At 32.9% G+C, this 20,846-nt stretch overlaps 3 protein-coding genes across 3 annotated transcripts; 2 read left to right on the forward strand and 1 right to left on the reverse strand.

Annotated features, from left to right (window-relative positions):
• The first annotated feature begins 346 nt into the window (after positions 1–346).
• Positions 347–9,192, forward strand: LOC137822642 (uncharacterized). The gene is made up of 14 exons (XM_068627584.1): positions 347–874; positions 4,129–4,240; positions 4,805–4,917; positions 5,047–5,169; positions 5,265–5,473; positions 5,563–5,638; positions 6,133–6,219; positions 6,339–6,419; positions 6,494–6,526; positions 6,715–6,768; positions 6,872–6,913; positions 7,419–7,497; positions 7,576–7,646; positions 8,983–9,192. The coding sequence occupies exons 1-14, from the start codon at positions 710–712 to the stop codon at positions 9,037–9,039; spliced, it is 1,302 nt and encodes a 433-aa protein (XP_068483685.1). The 5' UTR covers positions 347–709; the 3' UTR covers positions 9,040–9,192.
• Positions 9,193–10,692: 1,500 nt separating this feature from the next.
• Positions 10,693–19,064, forward strand: LOC137821991 (phospholipase D delta-like). Its single transcript, XM_068626830.1, has 9 exons — positions 10,693–11,942; positions 12,993–13,109; positions 13,683–13,877; positions 14,334–14,615; positions 14,706–14,774; positions 14,878–15,025; positions 15,687–15,835; positions 15,954–16,121; positions 16,471–19,064. The coding sequence occupies exons 1-9, from the start codon at positions 11,022–11,024 to the stop codon at positions 16,963–16,965; spliced, it is 2,544 nt and encodes an 847-aa protein (XP_068482931.1). The 5' UTR covers positions 10,693–11,021; the 3' UTR covers positions 16,966–19,064.
• LOC137821992 (plastocyanin) lies at positions 18,358–19,009 on the reverse strand. The gene has a single exon (XM_068626831.1). It carries the CDS (start codon positions 19,007–19,009, stop codon positions 18,506–18,508), a length of 504 nt encoding a protein of 167 aa, XP_068482932.1. The 3' UTR covers positions 18,358–18,505.
• Positions 19,065–20,846: the final 1,782 nt, after the last annotated feature.

Consider the following 20,846-nt stretch of genomic DNA (forward strand, 5'->3'; position numbering starts at 1 on the left):
ATGAAACGTATGCAATATAACATAACAACAAAAATATATAGCTAACGAATCTTAATTAAAACTTAATCAAAGTTCAATCCCCTGTCTTTTCCAATTTTTATCTAATTAATTAGATACATTAATTATACCTAATCCATGAATTTCACGAGATATTATTAGCCCCTATTGGACGATGCTTTGCTTGCCTGTTTAAAAAAGGGTATTCATAAACTTGCACGCTTCAAGGCGTAAGTTAATCTTGTAATTTGAATTATCTTTGACGCCACGCATTCCACTCAAGAAATACAATTTAACCAAATACTTTGAATAAATAATAAGTATCGCTTCAGCTACGTGACTAAAAACCATTACCGTCCCTGTTAATTTTTAGTTGGAAGTTCACTTTGTCTCACAAAAGCAAGCATTTGCATCCTTTTTTACCTATTGACCTGTCACTGTGAGTGTTAGATTGAATTCATGCACAATTGCGAGATAACAAGTAAAAAATGTACACTACTCTTGGTCATATGATTAGCTTTGAGGTCATGCTTATATATATATAGGGTGCTTCTAAGTGAACCCTTAATCTGCATGTACTGTGGCTAAGCGTAGAGAGGTAGCTTTCCCTGTAAGATAGTTGAAATCTTACCTAGAATTCTAGGTAAGTTAGTTCTTCAGTCATATCAAAGGGAAATTAAGAGTGGCATAGAGTGAGTGTGGGAAGGGAATCATGGAGAAATTGTATGGTTTGAGTAATCTCTTCATGACAGTGTTTCTTCACAACTTTGCCATATTCATGGTGGTACCAGCCATCACTGATGTCACAATGGCTGCTCTTTGCCCCGGACAAGATGAATGCTCACTCGCAATCTACCTCACTGGTTTTCAACAAGCGGTGAGTTTTCTTCACTCATTCTGCTTTTTATCTTATGTTTAAATTCCTTAATCTGTGATTAGTTTTGAGTCAGTTCTTCATTAGACAGTTTTTTATTTTATTTTATCAAACTTACGTTCTTTTCGGAGATTCTAGACTACTCAGTAATAACTTTTCATTGATAAGCAACCCAAAACATAGGTAAAAGGTACAAGTAAGAACTGCCATGGAACCAAATGAAACTCACTTTCTTCCATATTTAACAAATTCAGTAAAGTGTATATGTTTTCATACGCATATTTCTGTGTGTAAAAATTCCATCCTTTGGAGGAAAAAATTCTGTGAATTAACTTTCATACGTGTTAGTCCAAGGCATTCATCCCTCTCACGAGTTTTTATATCTTAAGGAACTTAAATAAATTAACTTCTTATTACATAATAAAAAAGAAAAAAATGTAGTTTTTGTAACGAATAATATAAATTTCTTTGCATTAATAGTTTCCTTTCACTTCCTATTAAATTATGATAAATTTATAGTCGTGAGTTTGTGATGCTTATTTATTTTCACATCTATTTTTTATGTATATACGTGAGAGAGGTAAGCTTGTCTGTTAAACTATTGCTGACGAAATTAACTTTTTAATTTTTTCTTCTCCTTTCAATATCGATAAAAAAAAGTTGTGGATGAAAAGCTTGATATACATTTTATTTTTTTTACAATATATACCATGATAAAGATAAACAAACTAAATATATTTTCTGTGCGTTAAGTTCCATATTTTATTACATTCTTTTTGTTTCTTATATTTTTTTTTCTCTCTGCATATAATGCTGTCAAAATTTAATGCATAAATAACGTTACTTTTCTTTTCCTAGTGTAAAAACATTACCTTTTCTTAATAAAGCTAAGATTTAACAACTATTCTTTACAAAATTGATGTCTAAGCCCGTCACTACTAAAAATAAAATAAATTGAATTTACAATTTAAAATAATAAAAATGGCATGTAATATCTCTGGTTAATTTGGGACAAATAAGATTTTAAAAGATTATTGTCCACATTGACTTGAATTTGTTGATCAATGAATGACACTTCATTTGTTGTTGTACCCATCAATGAGGAGTGGGTTATAGACAAACTCAAAATTAAAAAGCAAATAATTAGTGGTAAAGGTAAATTGTGATGGAGATAACGTCTATTTGGGTGAGTCTGTCGCTACTAGAGAAAGAAATTTCCTTGTGATTTCGTGAGCCTCGTAGGTTCCCATTTTGTCTAACTTGTTACACAAATTAAAAACTAACTTGGTTGGTTCACTTTTATAAGCAGTTAGTGTTTGATGCATTTCCATGCTTTTTCCTCCACTTGTCGTGGTTTTCCTTACGTTGTCTTTTGTCTCGTCATATGTGGATCAATCAGTTTTTTTATCAATAGTACATCTTTTGTCCGCCTTCAAATATTTGTCACTATGTGGCCAATTTCGACTAATTTTTATTGGGCCTAATCGAAAAGGTAACGAGGGCTTCTTCTTCCTGCACCCCTACATGTTTTTTCATACACCTCCACAATTTTCTAAATCCCGAAACTGGCCTTAATCTTTTATTTGAAAAAGGGCATCGTGGTTATCAGAAATCGGGATCTGGGAGTGTGCTACGGATTTATCAATTTGGAACTGAATCATATTTTTTTTTCTGGATGAGGGAGTGTTCTGGAAACAAATTTTGCATAAATTATTGATTTCCAGATTACTGAATCCGGAAACCTAATTCTATTATGGATTGGTGGATCCGGAATGTTTTTTTTTAATGTGAAATGCATATTTTGTATTACGGATTGGTGGATCTGAAATTTTACCGGAAGTGTCAATCCGAAATTTTTATGGATTCCATAATCCAGAATGCAAAAAAATAAATACAGTTCAAGTGCATTTTAGGATTATTTTATAAAATAATAGGGACAGTTTGGTCTTTGCATAACATTGTGCGGGTGCAGGAAGAAAATTGTAGGGGTGCAGGAAAAAACTGCCGGTAACGAGTTATGTTCAGGACAAATCCTCAGTTTGGTCCAGTCCATATTTCAAAATAAAATATAGTACTGTATTATTTAATTACCATCAGAACATTTTTCAACATCTCTCTTTCCTTGTTTATTATGTAACTATGAGTTAATCAGATTTTGTTTTATTCATTATAAGAACAGTAATGGAATTTGTAAGGATCTTAGTTATTTTTTAAAACAATGGGGAAAATGTTCTGTTGATAAAGGTTAAACTTCTCCTTCAATCATTTAGGAATTTTCAACTAGTTTTTTTCAACTAATTAAATCTTTGTATCGTATAAATTTTATTAATTGAGTCTTGAAAGCTTTTATAGTCTCCACAAAATGATTTTTCAGTGGTTTCAAGCCAATACAAACTAATCATAGAGATCTTTTTCCAAATTAAGAACCAATTCTTTTGAAATGATTTAGAAGGTGTAATTTGTAAATAACATGTAGTTAGTATGAGAGATAATGAATTCCATTTTTTAAGAGAGAAACCAAATAAATACTGCACCAATAATATGGCAACCATTTTTTTGGCAAAGTTTTAATGATATGAATAACATGTTGTACTTTGTGTGGTAGTGTGAATGGGTAAAAAAAAGTGCTCTCACCTTTCACTTTACAATTTTATTAATAATAAATTATTATATTCTTTTAATAAAACTATTATAAGTAAAATTTTAAAATAAAATTATAATATATTTGATTGTTAAGTAGATGTGTATATTACTTAAAGATGACAACCTATTATTATTCCTAAAAAAAAAAAAAATTTGTTTAAAACTTTAATAATACAAAAATAATCATTCAACAATAGTCATTACAAGAAAATTATTAAATAAAAACTAATTTTTAGAGACCAAAATAATTAGTTGTAATACTAACTAAATTAGAGATCATTTTAGAAACTAAAAAAAAAATGTTTTTAAATTAGTTTTTATTATTGTTAAATAGTTTCTAAATTGGTATCTAATTAGCAACTAAGGTTTTAACTATCAATTATTTAGATTCTAAATTTGGTAGAAAAACCTTGATTGCTAATTAGATACCAATTTATAAATTATTTAATAAAAATTAATTTAAAAAAAAAATTTATTTAGTCTCTAAAATGATTTCTAATTTAATCATCATAACAATTAATTATTTTTTTATTTTTAAAAATTGATTTTTATTTCATGATTTTCTTTGTAATGACTAGTACGAAGTATCATTAAAAACAAGGTTATTTGTGCAGATGATAGGAGTGGGCACGCTCGTGATGATGCCACTGTTGGGTAATTTCTCCGATAAGTATGGGAGGAAGGCCATTCTCAAAGTTCCTATGATCCTCACAATCATTCCCACAGGTATTTTTATGTTCAATGGCTCTTCAAAAATACACCCTAGACAATATACAGAAGATAAAAGTTTATCTATATAATTAATTAAAATTAAATTATTTTACTTTTGTAGTTGCATAAACATGCATGACAATCATCAAATAACTAGTTTAAGTAAAATATACCTAATTCCTTTTTAAATACAATCTTAAATTCAAATATATTGTATGAAGATTAAAAAAATCACTAACTTTTATAAGTTTGAAATAAATTTAAATTTCACTTCTTCATATGTTACGAAAATTATTTAGATCCTATCATAACGAAGTTTCCTAAAATAACGAAGTTTGTTAAACTTATTAGACCATCCATAAATATATTGTATCACACACGAGTTGAAAGATCTTAACATGAGAGAATATGTTGGAGATTATACATCCATTAGAGATAACAACATTTTATAATATATAACTGACTACAAATCTCACCTTATAAATTGGTTTTATAAAATTGAGTTAGCTTAAAATATATTTTATATCACATAAATTAGTATTTATTGTTTTTAAATAATAAATTATCTTTGTGTGACAGGGATATTAGCTTACAATAGGACCAAAAAGTTCTTCTATGTGTACTATGTTTTCAAGATACTCATTTCAATGGTTTGCGAAGGAAGCGTCCCTTGCCTCGCTCTAGCTTACGTGGTAAGTCTTCATTTATGCATGTGCTGGTGGTACTTTTTGCACATCTCTATTTTCTATGAAGTAACAAGCTGGAGTATCACAATCTCGTGTTTGGTTGAACAACCCGTTTTCAAACCTCTATTTTTTCAGGCAGATAACATTCCAGAAAGTGGAAGAAGCACTGCATTTGGCATTATTTCAGGGATAGGATCTGCAGCCTTCGTGTGTGCCACTTTATCAGCTCGATTCTTATCTACTGCCCAAACGTTTCAGGTATTTTGCTTTTCCTTTTCTCTCTCCAATTACGATATCTTAATCTCAATTCTTTTTTCATCATTGCAATGCTAACTCATTTTTCCCTAAATAAGGTTTCTACTCTTATTGCTGTGATTGGAGCAGTGTACATGCAACTTTTCCTTCGAGATTCAGTCATTGATGATGACCAACACCTTCACACCCCAATCATTTCACAACAGAAGCTCGCAATTTCTAAGGTCGATAGAAAATTTGAAAGTAACAAGCCTCTTCTTAAAGCATTGCGTTCTTTTCAGGACCTAGCCTCCTTCTTCAATAGCAGGTGCAACAATTTTCCTTCTTCTCCTCCAATCAAACAAACATTCTTTTTTGTGTGTGTCATAATTATACACGTTTGATTGGATTTTCCAGCTTCACTATTACACAAGCAGCAATTGTTGCATTCTTTAGTAACCTTGCTGATGTTGGCCTTCATGGATCAATGCTGGTATTTTCTTTAACACCCTTCATATACCCTTTTTTTTCATTTTCATTCCTGTCCATGTTCCATTCATATATCTATATATATATATATATGTATATATTATTGATTTGTTTTTATTTGTAAGTAGGTGTAGAGAAAGATTGTGCATTTTTAAATCAGTGTTATGGCATACGTTGATGCTTACACATTCTTTATTGCTTGAATCTGGTTCCTTAGCTTCAAACCAAACCATATAGTGTCCAAGAATGTTGTATTTATATATCTTTACTTAAGATCTCTCTGTTGGCTTATTGAAGTCATACACTGCTACTATTTGATATATTTAATTAGCAATTTACTGATGTTTAATTTCTTTCATTTTTAACCTTTATAGACTGGAGTAACCATGACAATCTGAAACTTACAATTGTATTATCTTTGACATTTTTTCTATATATAACTAGAGCTAGTTAGTCAAGTTTTAGTTCTTGGTAACACTTTTTTTTTTCTGTGTGCAGTATTTCTTAAAGGCTCAATTTCATTTTGATAAGAATCAATTTGCTGACTTGATGGTCATATCTGGAATTGCAGGGACTGTGTCACAGGTATTTTTACATGGTTATATTTCAACTATCAACTGACATGCCTCTTGTTATTTCATAAATCTTCCATTTCTTTGATTTTCTATATTACGAATCTAAATATTAAACATTGATTTTCATAGCTTCTTATTATGCCCATTTTGGCTCCTATTCTGGGTGAGGCAAGGCTACTTTCAATTGGACTATTCTTTCATTGTGTACATGTAAGTATTCTTTTAATACAATTATAAAACATTTTCTCTTTTGTGAAGTTCTAAACTTTTAAAATGGGATGCAGATGTTCCTTTACAGCATAGCATGGTCCTCCTTGGTATGTCTTTTGCAACTTTATTTCTAATGTCAATTATTTTTCCATGTATAACATCATTATAAGGTTTAAACTTTAGATGGAGTGGTTGATTATTCACACTTTTGTATATGCCTCTATTATCCTTTTGTTGTCCATGTTTCCTTTTTTCTTTTTATGTTGTATAATTTATACTGTGTGAATGTTGACAGGTTCCTTATGCTTCTGCCATGTTCTCAATTTTATTTGTTTTTTCACAGCCTTGTGTGAGTTCTGTTCCTCATTTTGTCTTTCTATATTCTTTAAAAGCATTTTTTTTTTTCATTCTCATCCTTCAAATTAAGTAATAATCTAATTTTACATTCGCAGATACGAAGTATTGTGTCAAAACAAGTTGGTCCCCATGAGCAGGTACAGAGTCAATAACACTGATTAACGTTAAACAAGCTGGTTGGAATTGATTTTCTTATAATAAGTAAAGCCTAATTTCAGTTGTAGAAACAAACGATGTTCTGTCTAAATAAGTTGATTTATGAGTTAGTGTTTTGTGATATGAGGGCATGACTATTCGTATTCTGTACAATTTTCTTGCAACAAAATGTAGGGTTGTTGCTTTAATTAAGAACTAATGTTCAAATGTTTTTACTAATAAGTAGTCTATTTAAGTTTAACTCAACCTTAGTTTATCCTTAATTATATACTATCAAATGACATTATTTCTAGTTAATGTGTCATTTTTCAACTTTTTTCTTTCTTTCCCTTTTCTGATATGAGTTTGCATGCAGGTCATATGTTCAGATACTAACATGAGTGTAATTTACTCAATTTTTATTGAAGTAAAGAAACAACTCGGTTTTGCATGATAAAAGGCTTTTAGTTTGTTTAATGTGTCCCCCTCATTTCTCTTCCTTTTTAGGGAAAGGCTCAAGGTTGCATCTCTGGCATATGTTCAGTTGCACATATAGTTTCTCCCTTAGTTTTCTCTCCATTAACAGGTGAGAGCATGTGAATATGTCATATTAGATTTAGATAATCATCCCAATTTATTAACAATTACCCTTTTCAATTATCAGCTCTCTTCCTTTCTGAAAAAGCACCTTTCGATTTTCCCGGATTCAGTATAATGTGCATTGGTTTTGCTTCGGTAAGAACTTAACCTGACTCAAAATGTTCTATTGTTTTTTCTCCTAATATTGATCTCTATATTTATTTGATTATCCTGACTTCCAATATCTTTCTTACATACAAATGTGGATAGTAATTTGTCTAGTTATGGTATTAAGTTGTACTTGGGTGATTCATTCACATAATGCAGAAACACAACATAAAATTTTTTTATGCGGGTCGGGTTGGTTCGTCCCGCAAAGTGAGTGCGGACTAGACTTTTCGTCTCACCCCGTATAAGGACTGGTCTGTTGCTATTCAAATTTTTTTTTTTAGAAATTCAATAATTTTTTTTTTACTTTTTCTCTTGAAAAATTGTCATAAAAAACAAAAACATTAGGATTAATACAACAATAAACATTAATTGAATGTTACATAATCCAAGTATCAACCTTCCAATATTCTTGACTCACACTCACTACCTAACATATCTGCTATTATTTATTCCAAATTACATGAAAATATCATATATGTATTTTCATTCCCAAAAATAGATAAAAAAAAGAGTCTTAAGGAAATTATAACTCCAATGACCCTTGTAAGTTTCTACCCCAAAATGAAAAAGGAAAAAAAACAAAACATTTACTCAATTGCTGCCAAAGGCATTTTTTTTTGTTTGCGAGCCAGCCCGCTCCGCTCTGCTGCTGGCCCGCGCAAACCGCGGATTATGTGAGATGGGCTAATGCGGGTTGAAAAGCTGAGTCCATCCCGTGTTTTTTACCAGTGGACCGCAATGCGACCGTGCGGTCCGACCCACTTTGTCATCCCTACCATTATACATAATTCTTTTGGTATTGGAATTTGTAATATTCAAGGACAAAATTAGATCTTAGATATCAATATCAATGGGTAAATTGAATTATAAACCTCAGAAGTTTTTATAAGTATACGTTGTATTGTATGTAATCCAATTCTTGATTTAGGATATGTTTGGAGAAACGTGGGTATAAGAATTTTTATAAAAAAAAATATTATTTTTTAGAAGTTAAAATTAATTTATGCAAAAGTTAAATGGTGTAGATAGAGACTCTCTCATATGGTTTTTTTAGATTTTTATTTTTAATTTATAAATATATCGTTTTTTTTTTCTTTTATAAAGAAGATTTTCTAAATATATCCTTGACTCATTTATGTTAGATTCTCTTATTTAGATTTTTATACTAAAATCTAGTTATATGTCATTTTAATTGTAAAAAGGAAAGTTGTTCTATATATTATTATATTTTAAGTATATTTAGGCCTGATTTTACTTTATTTGCATTGACTTTTATATTTATGTATTTACGTGCTCTCTATGGTTGAATTTTGTTTTACAGATGGTATCTTTTATTCAAAGTATGATGCTTCGAGTGGCTCCTCCCATTTTGAGTTAGGCAAATAGAAATAAGTTAGAGCCTTTTTAATTTTAACGGTAGCGAATATTTATGGTCTATACGAGTTTTGTCTTTAGTGATGCATTTGGGAAACAATATGTTATATAAGTTGATTTCTATAATCGACATTTGATATACTTTTCAGTTTCATAACTTTTTAGTTTTACGGTCATTGTTATTTTGTTGGCTTAATTGCTTTATGTATTGTTTATTTTGAAATAAAAGTTTCAATCAGGTTTTTATATTATTTTACACGATCAAGTTTTTCAATTTTAAAAATATAATAATACATCAATGTACTTATTTAAAATTCAATTAAGTTTTTATATATTTTAAAATGCAATGATATGATAATTTTATATGTTGAAATTGTTACTAATTTAATGATGTATTATTGTAAGTCAGTTATAAATTATATTGTTCATATATTAAAATTATTAATGATTATTTATATATATAATTTTAATATCAGTTAGATGAAAAATAATTATATTATTATTTTTCAACCTATTTTGTGAAATAATGAAATTAAAAAATGTTATTAAACCTATTTTGTTATCACGTTGCAACTTGTAGCCATACAGTTGTACTGTTGAATTTTATTATTTTATAAGCGCGTTTCAATAAATGTTAAATTTATTTTTAAAATTTAAAAAAATCATCCATTTTAGTTTATGAAATGATTTTTTTCTTTATTAAAGCTTCTGGATTCTCTACTGGCGCGACCGAATCATTCGGAGAGTCGATCAGGAACTCGATCACTCGACCACGACAAGGAGGTCATGTGATGACACGTGACCGACCGACCCATGATGACGAGCCATGGATTTACCAAGTCAACAGGGTTAATCCATAATTAAGAAACCCTAAACATGAACCAACCCCATAATCCAGCCCACCAACGAAGGTCCATTAAGGTATTATAAATAGCACAAATTCCAAAAACCAGGTACGTCATTATCTACAGTACTCTGACAACTGAGTGCCGACACCCTAACTGACTTTATCGTTAGGGTGCCTTCTGCAGGTACCCTCCCAGCCTGTGTTACCGCACGACCGAAAGAAGGAAGGTCAAACAGGAAACTAAGAGTATAGGTGACCGACGAGAGGAAGAGCAACACAATTTTTCTCTAGGCCCCAACACTCGTTTGAGAAAAGTTAGTTTATAATGACTACATATTATCATTAAAAGAATGGGATAATCATATGTGCCGTCACATTTTTTATTAATTGGGATAATCATGTAATATTATTTGGGAGTTATATTTGTAGTCTTTATTCCTCATGGAAGATTCACTTCTAATTTTTCAGTAATTTTTTTACTGACGTCTCTGAATAATTTTTAAATTTTTCTTAATTTTGTGATCATTATTTTTTATTATGTTTAATCTCTCTATCAAATATAAATATATAAAATATGTAAAATAGATGTTAAAAAGGGAAATAATAAGAACTGCATAGGTTGTAGAAGAATAGTTGTATGGTAGTAACAGTAATTTAAAATTATGGAGGGATATGGATCTGTTAAGGTAGGAAATGGAATGAGGGCCCAAGGAGTAAAAAAGGCCCCACAAAGTATTTATTGGGCTGACACGAGAGGATCTTGTTCCCATAACCATTGCATAAGATCTCCTAATCCTGCCATTTACACGTGTTGACGTGTCCAAAATTAGACGCCAACGGCAACGAACAGAAGAGAACGAATGGCCAATCCCGTTACCCTCTCTTTCCCGCGAACGCCACCATATTAAGTAACTTATAATATTAATTGAACACAGCATCGCCAGTGGCATTCCATTCGGTTTCGCCGCCGAACAAATAAACCGACGGAGTAATAATGCTGTAGCCTCCGTAACGCCGTATCGTGGTAGCGAGCGTTCGAAGGTTCCGCTTCGCATTATTCAACGACGCTCCCTATCACTCTCCGTCGCAAAACCTCCTTCAATCTAATCTCACCCACCGGTGACCCCTCCGCCATCACAATGCCTCAAAAACACAACACCGTTGTCTACCTCCATGGGACCCTCGATCTGGTAATCGTCGAGGCTCGCTTTCTTCCCAACATGGACTTGCTCTCCGAGCGCGTTCGAAGGTTCTTCTCCGCCCTCAACACTTGCAGTGCCTCCATCACCGGAAAACGGAAGCTCCACCGCGCCCGCCACCGCCACCGCAAGATCATCACCAGCGATCCCTACGTCACCGTCTGCCTTGCCGGCGCCACCGTCGCGCGCACCCGCGTGATCTCTAATTCGCAGAACCCTACCTGGGACGAGCACTTCAAGATCCCGCTCGCGCACCCGGCCGCGCAGGTCGACTTCTTCGTCAAGGACAACGACATGTTCGGAGCCGACCTCATTGGAGTCGTCACCGTCTCCGCCGAGAGGATCCTCTCCTGCGAGCCCATCAGCGACTGGTTCCCGATCATCGGCTCGTTCGGGAAGCCGCCAAAGCCTGACTGCGCGCTGCGCCTCGCCATGAAATTCACGAGGTGCGAGGACAATCGCATGTTCCGGTCCATCGACGAACCGGATCCGGACCGGTTCGTGGTTCGTGACTCGTATTTCCCAGTCCGACACGGAGGGGCTGTGACGCTGTATCAGGACGCGCACGTGCCTGAGGGGATGTTGCCGGAGGTTGAGTTAGACGAGGGTGTGGTGTTTGAGCATGGGAAGTGCTGGGAAGATATATGCCACGCCATTTTGGAAGCGCACCATTTGGTTTACATTGTGGGTTGGTCCATCTACCATAAGGTTAGGCTCGTGAGAGAGCCTACCAAACCTTTACCTAGCGGTGGTAGTTTAAATTTGGGGGAGTTGCTCAAGTACAAGTCTCAAGAAGGTTTGCGAGTTTTACTATTGGTTTGGGATGATAAGACTTCGCACAGCAAGTTTTTCATTAACACGGTATGTACATTTTATGTTTCAGCATTCCTTTTGTGGTGAAAATGTAATGTTCGTTGACGATGACGATGTTCAATCGTGTTTCTGTTTTTTTTTTATTATTTAAATGTGAATTTTACTGTACAAACTGATGAATGATAGCTTAGAAGTTTTAATTTAATCTTCTTGTACATGTTTGCTATTGTATACAATTGTATTGAGGAGTGAGAACATAGTGATATTCACTCTCCCTTAAAACACTTGGCATATGTGTGAAATGAAATCTTTAAATATATAACATGAAATCATATTTAAATTGTAGGATTGAAAAAATAATACATGATTTTGTCAATTAAACTGATATGTGACCGCTCACCACCAAGTTAAAAAGTTAAGCATCCATACATTGTGGTATTGTTCAGATTTTGTAGTATTGTGCATCTTTGAATTAAAATTGACAAATTTTATTTTGGAGGAGTTTTTATTTTGTAAACTGGATTTGCAAAAGAAACTCAAATCTTAATTTTATGAAAACTTCGTTTCAGACAAAATATAGGTGTGCAAACACACTAAGGATAACCAATTATGATAAGAAACTGAGTTTATTTCCCAAACAGAATCTAGACATAGCTGTAAATGTAGTTTTTATTTATTTTTTAGCTTACAAAGTTTGAGGAGTAACATGTTGATGTGATTTTTGTTCCTTCGTTGGAACGTGCTTGTGACGTATTGATACAGCCTTTTAGGAATGGTTTGATGATCTTCCTTCCGTTATTGATATTGGATTGGTATTCAAATTGGACCTTACAGTAGTACCGCTCTTCAATTTTGATTTAAATAGCCAGAGACAGATTACGATTTCAAATCACCTGTTGTATGGGCACATGGCTGTGTGTTCATCGTCTAAGTTCTAACTTATATTATATGCACTTCGATTTTGTACTTCCCAGTTGCTTGAACACCGATACCGATTCGGACATATTTGCTTTTTGTTTGGCATTCTGCCTAGTTGAATATGGTGTTTGTTGAGTTTTTTCTTTTCGCAGCATTACAAGTTAGTGAATTTGATTGCAGACTGGAGTAATGCAAACGCATGATGAAGAAACTCGAAAGTTTTTCAAGCATTCTTCAGTTAGATGTTTGCTTTCACCAAGATATGCCAGCAGTAAGCTTAGCATTTTCAGGCAGCAGGCATGCTTTATGCTATGGTTTAGTAGCTTTCCCAGATTTTGTCATTTTTCTTTTAGAAAGTTCTTGATTACTTGATCACGTTTGCTTTCCATCTTTTCAGAATGCCTCTCTAATTTTAATATATGCATATGAGGGACGGATCCTAACGTTGTTAGATTTTAAATGATAAAATAATATTTCTTTGTCTTGATAGACATTAAACACGAGAGGCCATACCAAAATCTATAAATGTTTATGAAGAGAGAAGCAGAAACAAATTTTTACTTGACAAGATCATGCAAAATGTAACATGAATTTAATTCCCTTTCACAGGATAAATTCCTTCCTTGAATTTTGCATTGATGTGTTAATGAATTAGTGGGAAACCTTCCTTTTTGTATTGCCCAAACTGCTTGCCTGGCATATGCAAACTTTTAATTTAACAGTTAACCCAGAATTTTTTTTTTGTTAATTTAATAATCAAGAGTTGAGATTTTTTAATCTCAACAGAGTTGCTTTTCTGAAAATACGTTATTTTTGTTTTCGAAAAATTGAAAAACATGTTGACTATATTACTTTGACGCAAAACTTCAGGTTGTTGGAACGCTCTTTACACATCATCAGAAATGTGTGATTGTGGATACTCAAGCACACGGGAATAATAGGAAGATAACTGCATTTATAGGTGGTCTAGATCTTTGTGATGGCCGGTATGATACACCTGAGCACAGAATTTTTCGCGATGTTGACACTGTTTATCAGGACGATTTTCATAATCCCACATTTTGCGTAAGTTCATAATCTCTGAGTTACGTAGAAGTTGTCGGATTCCAAAATATGCATCGATTACACACACACTCATAAAAGCTTTTGTTTTTAGGACGATATATGTCCTGTTTCTGTTTCCTTCTCTAATAAGCAAAAGTAGACTTGTTTTATTCAGTGAGGTTAATTAATAAGACAATAGATATTAGTGATTTCTTAGTTTGATGTATAGATATTCACAAGGGCGTTGTTTTAACATATTATAATTGTTTAACATGTTAAAAATAGTGACCGAAAACTTTCAGGCCTTCCACTCACTCGGCAGGTTTAGCATGTTATACTGTTGTCATCGGCACTTCGCATCAAGTAGTTGCTTCATAAATATAAACTGTCGTTTGATGTTTCTTTGATACCGATATTGAGATCATAAGTGTACAGTTACCAACTGAAATTTTTCCTGTCTTCCACTTTTATTAATAGACGGGAACCAAGGGTCCAAGGCAACCATGGCATGATTTACATTGCAAAATTGAAGGCCCTGCTGCATACGATATACTCACTAATTTTGAGCAGCGTTGGAAAAAGGCCACCAGATGGTCTGAGTTGGGTCGAAAACTCAAAAGAGTATCTCACTGGCACGATGATTCTTTGATCAAGTTAGAACGCATCTCTTGGATTCTTAGTCCTTCTGAATCAATTCAAACCGATGATCCTGAACTATGGGTTTCAAAGGAAGACGATCCTAAAAATTGGCATGTTCAGGTCCCTAGTTCACTGTCTTTAAGTGTCTTCTGCTTCCTTTTTTTTTTCAACAAAGATTTTGTTTAGTTTACTTTTTTATGTTCTTCACAGGTTTTTCGATCCATAGATTCTGGCTCTTTGAAAGGATTTCCTAAGGATGTATTTGAAGCTGAGTCCCAGGTAAGTTATCCAAACATTGAATTGCTTAATATTTATATTAATGTCATAGAACTTTTGGATTTCCCTGTGTCGTTAATTTCCTTTTTATTTCCATTCATTGCAGAACCTTGTTTGTGCAAAAAATTTGGTTGTAGACAAGAGTATTCAAACAGCATATATACATGCTATCAGATCTGCTCAACATTTTATTTATATCGAGAATCAATATTTTGTCGGATCTTCCTTTGCTTGGCCAGCTTACAAAGATGCAGGTTTTGGCAGAATATTGATGCTTACTAATGTAACTTGTTGCATCTGTTATTGCTCATAATTTCTATATAAGCACCTATGACTACTATTTAGCACGTGACATGCATTATACTACTTTTAAGCTCAGAACGCTAGAAAACTCCTTAAACAAAAGGAAGAAATAGACTTAATTCTGATTCCAATATTAGATCATTACAATGAGTTTTATATTTATAACAGAATGATACACACCTCGGTATCCTAGAATAATGTTGTTACACACAAAATAGAAACGATAATTGTTTCTTAATAATTTCCTTTTTGAACCTAGCTCACTCATTTTTATCATTAATAGAAGATAAGATATGGTATTAATATTCCTTTGGGCCTAACTGTAAGAATGAGTTTGGATCATATCACAATACCGTTGTTTTTAGCTCCCATGGTGTAAATCGAACTTCTGCTTAACACAATTGATGAATGAAAAACTGGGTCTAAGTAAATTATAAGGTATTGACTACGATTGTGTGGCCTGAGAATATCTGCATCACTTGAAAGCTCTTGTTTTTCCCTCAATAAAAGGCCACCTAGTGGGACAAGACTTGGTTATTGACATCGTTCTTTTCATTATTTTTTAGTAACATTTTCTACTTATCTAAAATTCCATTATTTTTTATTGATCAGGCGCTGATAACCTAATTCCGATGGAGTTGGCACTGAAGATAGTCAGTAAGATACGATCCAAGGAGAGATTTACAGTTTATATTGTCATCCCAATGTGGCCCGAAGGTACCCCTTCATCTGCTACTGTGCAAGAGATACTCTTTTGGCAGGTTAGTTAAAAAATTACGTTGCTAGCTTATCATACAAAAATCTAAAATAGGAAAACATTTGTTCGTTGATCTATTGCAAGTGTTATATTTATTAATTAAAAAGAATTGGCATTTTCAGGGACAAACTATGCAAATGATGTATGATGTCATAGCTCGGGAAATAAAAGCTATGCAACTTGACAGTCATCCACTAGATTATCTCAACTTTTATTGTCTTGGAAACCGAGAGCCGTTCAAAACTGATTTTTTAAGCTCAAGTAATTTGCCTCCAGATAATGGCGAAACGGTAATCATTCAAATATTTTCTGAGTTTGACACATTATTAAAGGAAGGAATCAATAAACTAGCAATTGACAGGTTTTAGCCAGTTGTGATATACTTTGAGTTTAAATATAAATAAATTTAACTTATTTCAGCTTATTTAGTAACATTTTTTCTAAAACACTTTTCATTTAATGGTGATTCTATTTTTAACGACTTCTTTTAATTTATAATATCAAGTTAGAGATATTTTAGAAAACAAGTTCTTGTCTTTTAATTGCGAAGTAATGACAATGTACTTGTTGGTGGATAGGTAGTTCGGGCCTATTATTCTTGTTTTGCATTTAATCACGTTCAAATCTTTATATTATCAGATTTCAGCCTCACAAAAGTTCCGAAGGTTCATGATTTATGTACATGCCAAGGGAATGGTTGTGGATGATGAATATGTAATTCTTGGGTCTGCCAACATCAATCAACGATCCATGGCTGGATCAAGAGACACTGAGATAGCCATGGGTGCATATCAACCCCGTCATACATGGAGTGCGAAAAAGGGGCATCCACATGGTCAGGTTTATGGGTATAGGATGTCTTTATGGGCAGAACACACGGGGAGCATAGAAGGTTGCTTTAAGGATCCTGAAAGTCTGGAGTGCGTGAAAAGTGTGAACAATATTGCTGAAGAAAACTGGAGAAAGTACATAGCTGATGATTATACTCCATTGAAAGGGCACCTGATAAAATATCCTGTGAATATAAATATCAATGGGAAGGTAAAGTCCATACCCGGATTTGAGTCTTTCCCAGATGTTGGGGGCAAGGTGCTTGGCTCCAGGTCTAACCTTCCTGATGCTCTAACCACATAGGCATAGCATACACTCTTAATTTCTAACTGAAAATGGGAGTAAGTACCAAATCTCAGAGGGCACATTGCCCATGATTTTTTTTTAATCATCTATACGGTATAGTATGCAACAGGCTTCTTATAGTATTTATTAGTGGACTGCCATGTCACGCCGACATTGTATATGTGTATCAATTCTTTTCTGCCAAAACGCTCCAACGTCCAATAAACCATTCATTCATTTCCCTTCCACTTGTATATTTGCATCCCTAATCCTTAAATCACTCATAACACATGTTAATAATCATCATTGTACTGATTCAAATTTAACATTTGAGTAGGAAAAATATTGGTAATTTATCTTACTGATAAATATTTTTTCTATACCAGAAACTAGTATTTTCTTCTTTCTCTTTCAACCATTTCTAAGTACCATCCTTTTGTCTTTGTCTATTTTAAATTTAATGAATTTATCTCTAATTTTACTAGTATTTCTAAAAGATTTGTCAATAGTTAAAATAAAATAAAAATTATACCATGTGTGCTAATCAAAAAGACATTCTTGAAGCTGTAACTTTAATAAATTTAGATGATGCATTATAATTTTAATTCTTAAAATTAATAAAATCAATTTAGTCAAATTTTCTTCTTCTCTCATAAATATTATTTTCTGCAACACATTGAGTCTTTTTTTCATCAAAGTAGAGAAAAAAAAATGTACAATCTCGTAATGAAGGTTCTGCCTTGATTACTACTAACTCAAAGTCAGACATTATCCTCATGCGAAAGATTAATTGTGAATCCCAACTCCAACAATTTAAAAGATCAGCAAGCAATATAAAATAGAGTTATAAACTGGTGTTTTTATTATTCAGTTATCAAAAGTAACATTTTTTTTATATATTAATATCATCTTCACCTGCAAAATTTTGACTAATACCTTTAGAATCTCCCTACCCAAATGATACTTCATCTTTCCCGAAAATACGTCATGTTAAATTCAAGTTTCATAAAAAAATTTAACTTCACAAGCATGCCTAAATAATGTAATGTGTTCGAAATAACTACATTGTAAACCATGCACATGAAAATGTCAAGTATTTGAAGTTTGTAAACGTAATTTCATTATATTTAACTTAATATTTGAATTCTGCAGACGCAATTCCTTTATATCTAACGCATTGTCAAAAAAATTTGTATAGAGTATAATTTGAGTTTATTTCGAACAGGACATCTTTCATCAGAAAGAAAACTATCTGCTTATACGTTATAGAGAGCAATTGTCCTAACGAAATAGCATACTACTGTGTTCTTCTCCAAATCCAACATCTCAGTCTAGTGAAACCCATAAAACTTAGTCTTGATTAGACCAGAAGGGAACGGATGGTAAAAGAAACGAAAGGAAGTAAATGAATTACAAGAAAGACATTATATATCGGTTCATTCATCACATAAATAACATATCCCATGATAACAAGAACATGTGAATTAAGCTCTTCTAAAAAACAAAATCACAAGAACGAACCACCACAATTTTCTTCTTCAATCACAGACACATAGATTTAGTTAACAGTGACTTTTCCGACCATACCAGCTCCTTGGTGAGGCGAGCAGTAGAAACTGTAGGTTCCCTTGGTATCCAAAGTGACGACGTAAGTCTCACCAGGTGCGTTCAGCAACTCTTCCTCGGGCATAGAGATTTTCACAGCATCCACGCCAGCAGGAATCTCGTCCTCGTCGAAAACAACGTTGTGCGGGAACCCTGCGTTGTTCTTGAACACGATCTTTTCCCCAGAGGGAACGGAGAACTCGCTGGGAACGAACACCAAAGAGCCGTCACCGCTACCAAGCAAGACTTCAAGGGCCATGGCATTGCTGGCGAGAACGGCGCTGGCGGCGGTGGCCACAACTGCGGCTCCAAGGTCTTTGAGGGAAGCCTTGATGCCGAAGCGTGGGGCCTGGGGAACTGAGACTTTAACTGCGGCAGCACTCACTTTGGTTGGTCCACTCGCCTTGAGGCCGGTGAATGAGGGAATAGCGACGGCTGCGGAGGTGACGGCGGCCATGTTTGTCTGTGAAGGAAGGTCTGGCGAGTGAGGTTGGTGTGTGGAATGGGAAATCAAAATGGAGAAAAGCGAAGGTTATTTCTTATAGAGTGAGAAAATGGAGAAAAGTGTGGATTGGTTTTTGTGTGGCTGAGACTAGAGGAACAATGGGTGATGCAGATAATGTACAGTGAAGGTGTGTTTGGAAGGGGTTATCTCATCATCTCATCACCATTTCTGCCATTGGTTGGCTTCGATGTTATCCTCTGACGTGGCTTAGATTTTTTTTTTCTTTCATTTCTTTCACTGACCTTCGTACAAATACAATCTCCCACTGTTCTGTAATTAACACAAGCCAATAAGAGCTGCTGAATCTTATATTAGTAAGACAATAGGTATACGGGCACGACGGAAGGATTAGGAGATACATATGATGTTTAAAATCTTTAAAATGTAGATATTATAATACGGATGTATATATTATATAATTTTAAATTATATAAATTAAAAATAAATATTTATGTGTAAAATTATGTTTCAGATTTTTTTAGGCAGAAATATATTTTTCATGACTGGTTCAAAAGAATTTGTTTCTTATTTTTATAATCATAATAAAAGTTTATACAATAAATTTGATTTTTAAAAAAATTATTGTATTTATACCTTTTAAATTTGTGTTAGAACGTGTTAGAATTTTCAAAAATTCAACAAATATTTTTTGAATTGAACACTTCACCGATAAATGTCTTACGAGTATCGACACGGATACGTGTGTCCGACACGGATACGTCCATTTAAGATAAATGTCATAGCCTACCTCAAACTTTCAAGAAAACCATATTATTTTTTATATTTTATATTTTATATTCTTTATCTAACTAAATAAAAGAAAATAAGTTGTTGTTTGTAATTTTTTCCTTCTCTGTTTTTTTGTGTGGAAATAAATCATTTGTAAGGAATTTTAGATTATTACTAATAATCATCAACAGAGGGGGAATTTGGATGGAGGAATAAGAAACAATAGAGACACACATTATCTTTTTTGCTAGTATCATTCTAAATTATTGAAATATAAGACACAAATATAATAAAAATTGATTAATTTAAATTAAAAGAAAGAGATATGAAAGGATAAGTTAGGGTAAAAAAAAAATCTTGATGCCATTAATGGTTGCAGTTAAAAATAAGAAATAGAAAAAATTGGCTATAAAAATGAGTTGGGATGAGGAGAGAGAGAAAGTAAGGAAAAGGAAAGGGAAGAAAGAAGGTAAGAGAGAGAGAGATAACGACAAGAGATCGAGAAAAAAAAATTATTTAACATTTCTCTCACTTTTATTTTACTTTAGATTTCATTTAATAATAAAATATTATATTTAAAAAATAAAAAAAATTAATTGTCAAAAAGCAAAGTAAAAAAAAAAATGATGTATGAGATATAATTTCCCGAGAAAGAAAAACACTTAAACACTTAATTCAAATTTAAAAACACTTACTTCAAATTTAATGTATCTACTACAAAAGTAATACTTTTATTTTATTTTAATTATTTTATAAGTACAATTATTCAATTTATATTTTATTATGTATATTTACACTAAAAAAAATTATTTATAACAAGAATTATATATGGTGTTACCGACGATTTTAACTCCGTTAAATGCGTTATCCGCAGTTTGCTCTACTCCTGAAAGATTGTCATTAACTGATTACAGGTGATGTAAAAACTTTCACTATTCTCGACGGTTTGAAAACTCCCACTACTTTTAGGAAGTTCATTTTAAAAAAATGTAGGTGACAAATAATAAAAATAGTAAACCAAAATAACCCAAATATTTTTTTCTATAGGCTATGTTGTTAA

Source organism: Phaseolus vulgaris, chromosome 9, assembly GCF_000499845.2.
Source record: "Phaseolus vulgaris cultivar G19833 chromosome 9, P. vulgaris v2.0, whole genome shotgun sequence".
In the NCBI taxonomy this organism is placed as follows: Eukaryota; Viridiplantae; Streptophyta; class Magnoliopsida; order Fabales; family Fabaceae; genus Phaseolus; species Phaseolus vulgaris.

Bases quoted from the DNA above. Each gene is read 5' to 3' on its own strand.
- LOC137822642 (XM_068627584.1), top strand. From the start codon at position 710: ATGGAGAAATTGTATGGTTTGAGTAATCTCTTCATGACAGTGTTTCTT. The intron at 875-4,128 runs GTGAGTTTTCTT...TTATTTGTGCAG, and splicing joins TCACTGGTTTTCAACAAGCG to ATGATAGGAGTGGGCACGCT. The intron at 6,420-6,493 runs GTAAGTATTCTT...AATGGGATGCAG, and splicing joins TATTCTTTCATTGTGTACAT to ATGTTCCTTTACAGCATAGC.
- LOC137821991 (XM_068626830.1), top strand. From the start codon at position 11,022: ATGCCTCAAAAACACAACACCGTTGTCTACCTCCATGGGACCCTCGAT. The intron at 11,943-12,992 runs GTATGTACATTT...ATTTGATTGCAG, and splicing joins GCAAGTTTTTCATTAACACG to ACTGGAGTAATGCAAACGCA. The intron at 15,836-15,953 runs GTTAGTTAAAAA...TGGCATTTTCAG, and splicing joins AAGAGATACTCTTTTGGCAG to GGACAAACTATGCAAATGAT.
- LOC137821992 (XM_068626831.1), bottom strand. From the start codon at position 19,009: ATGGCCGCCGTCACCTCCGCAGCCGTCGCTATTCCCTCATTCACCGGC.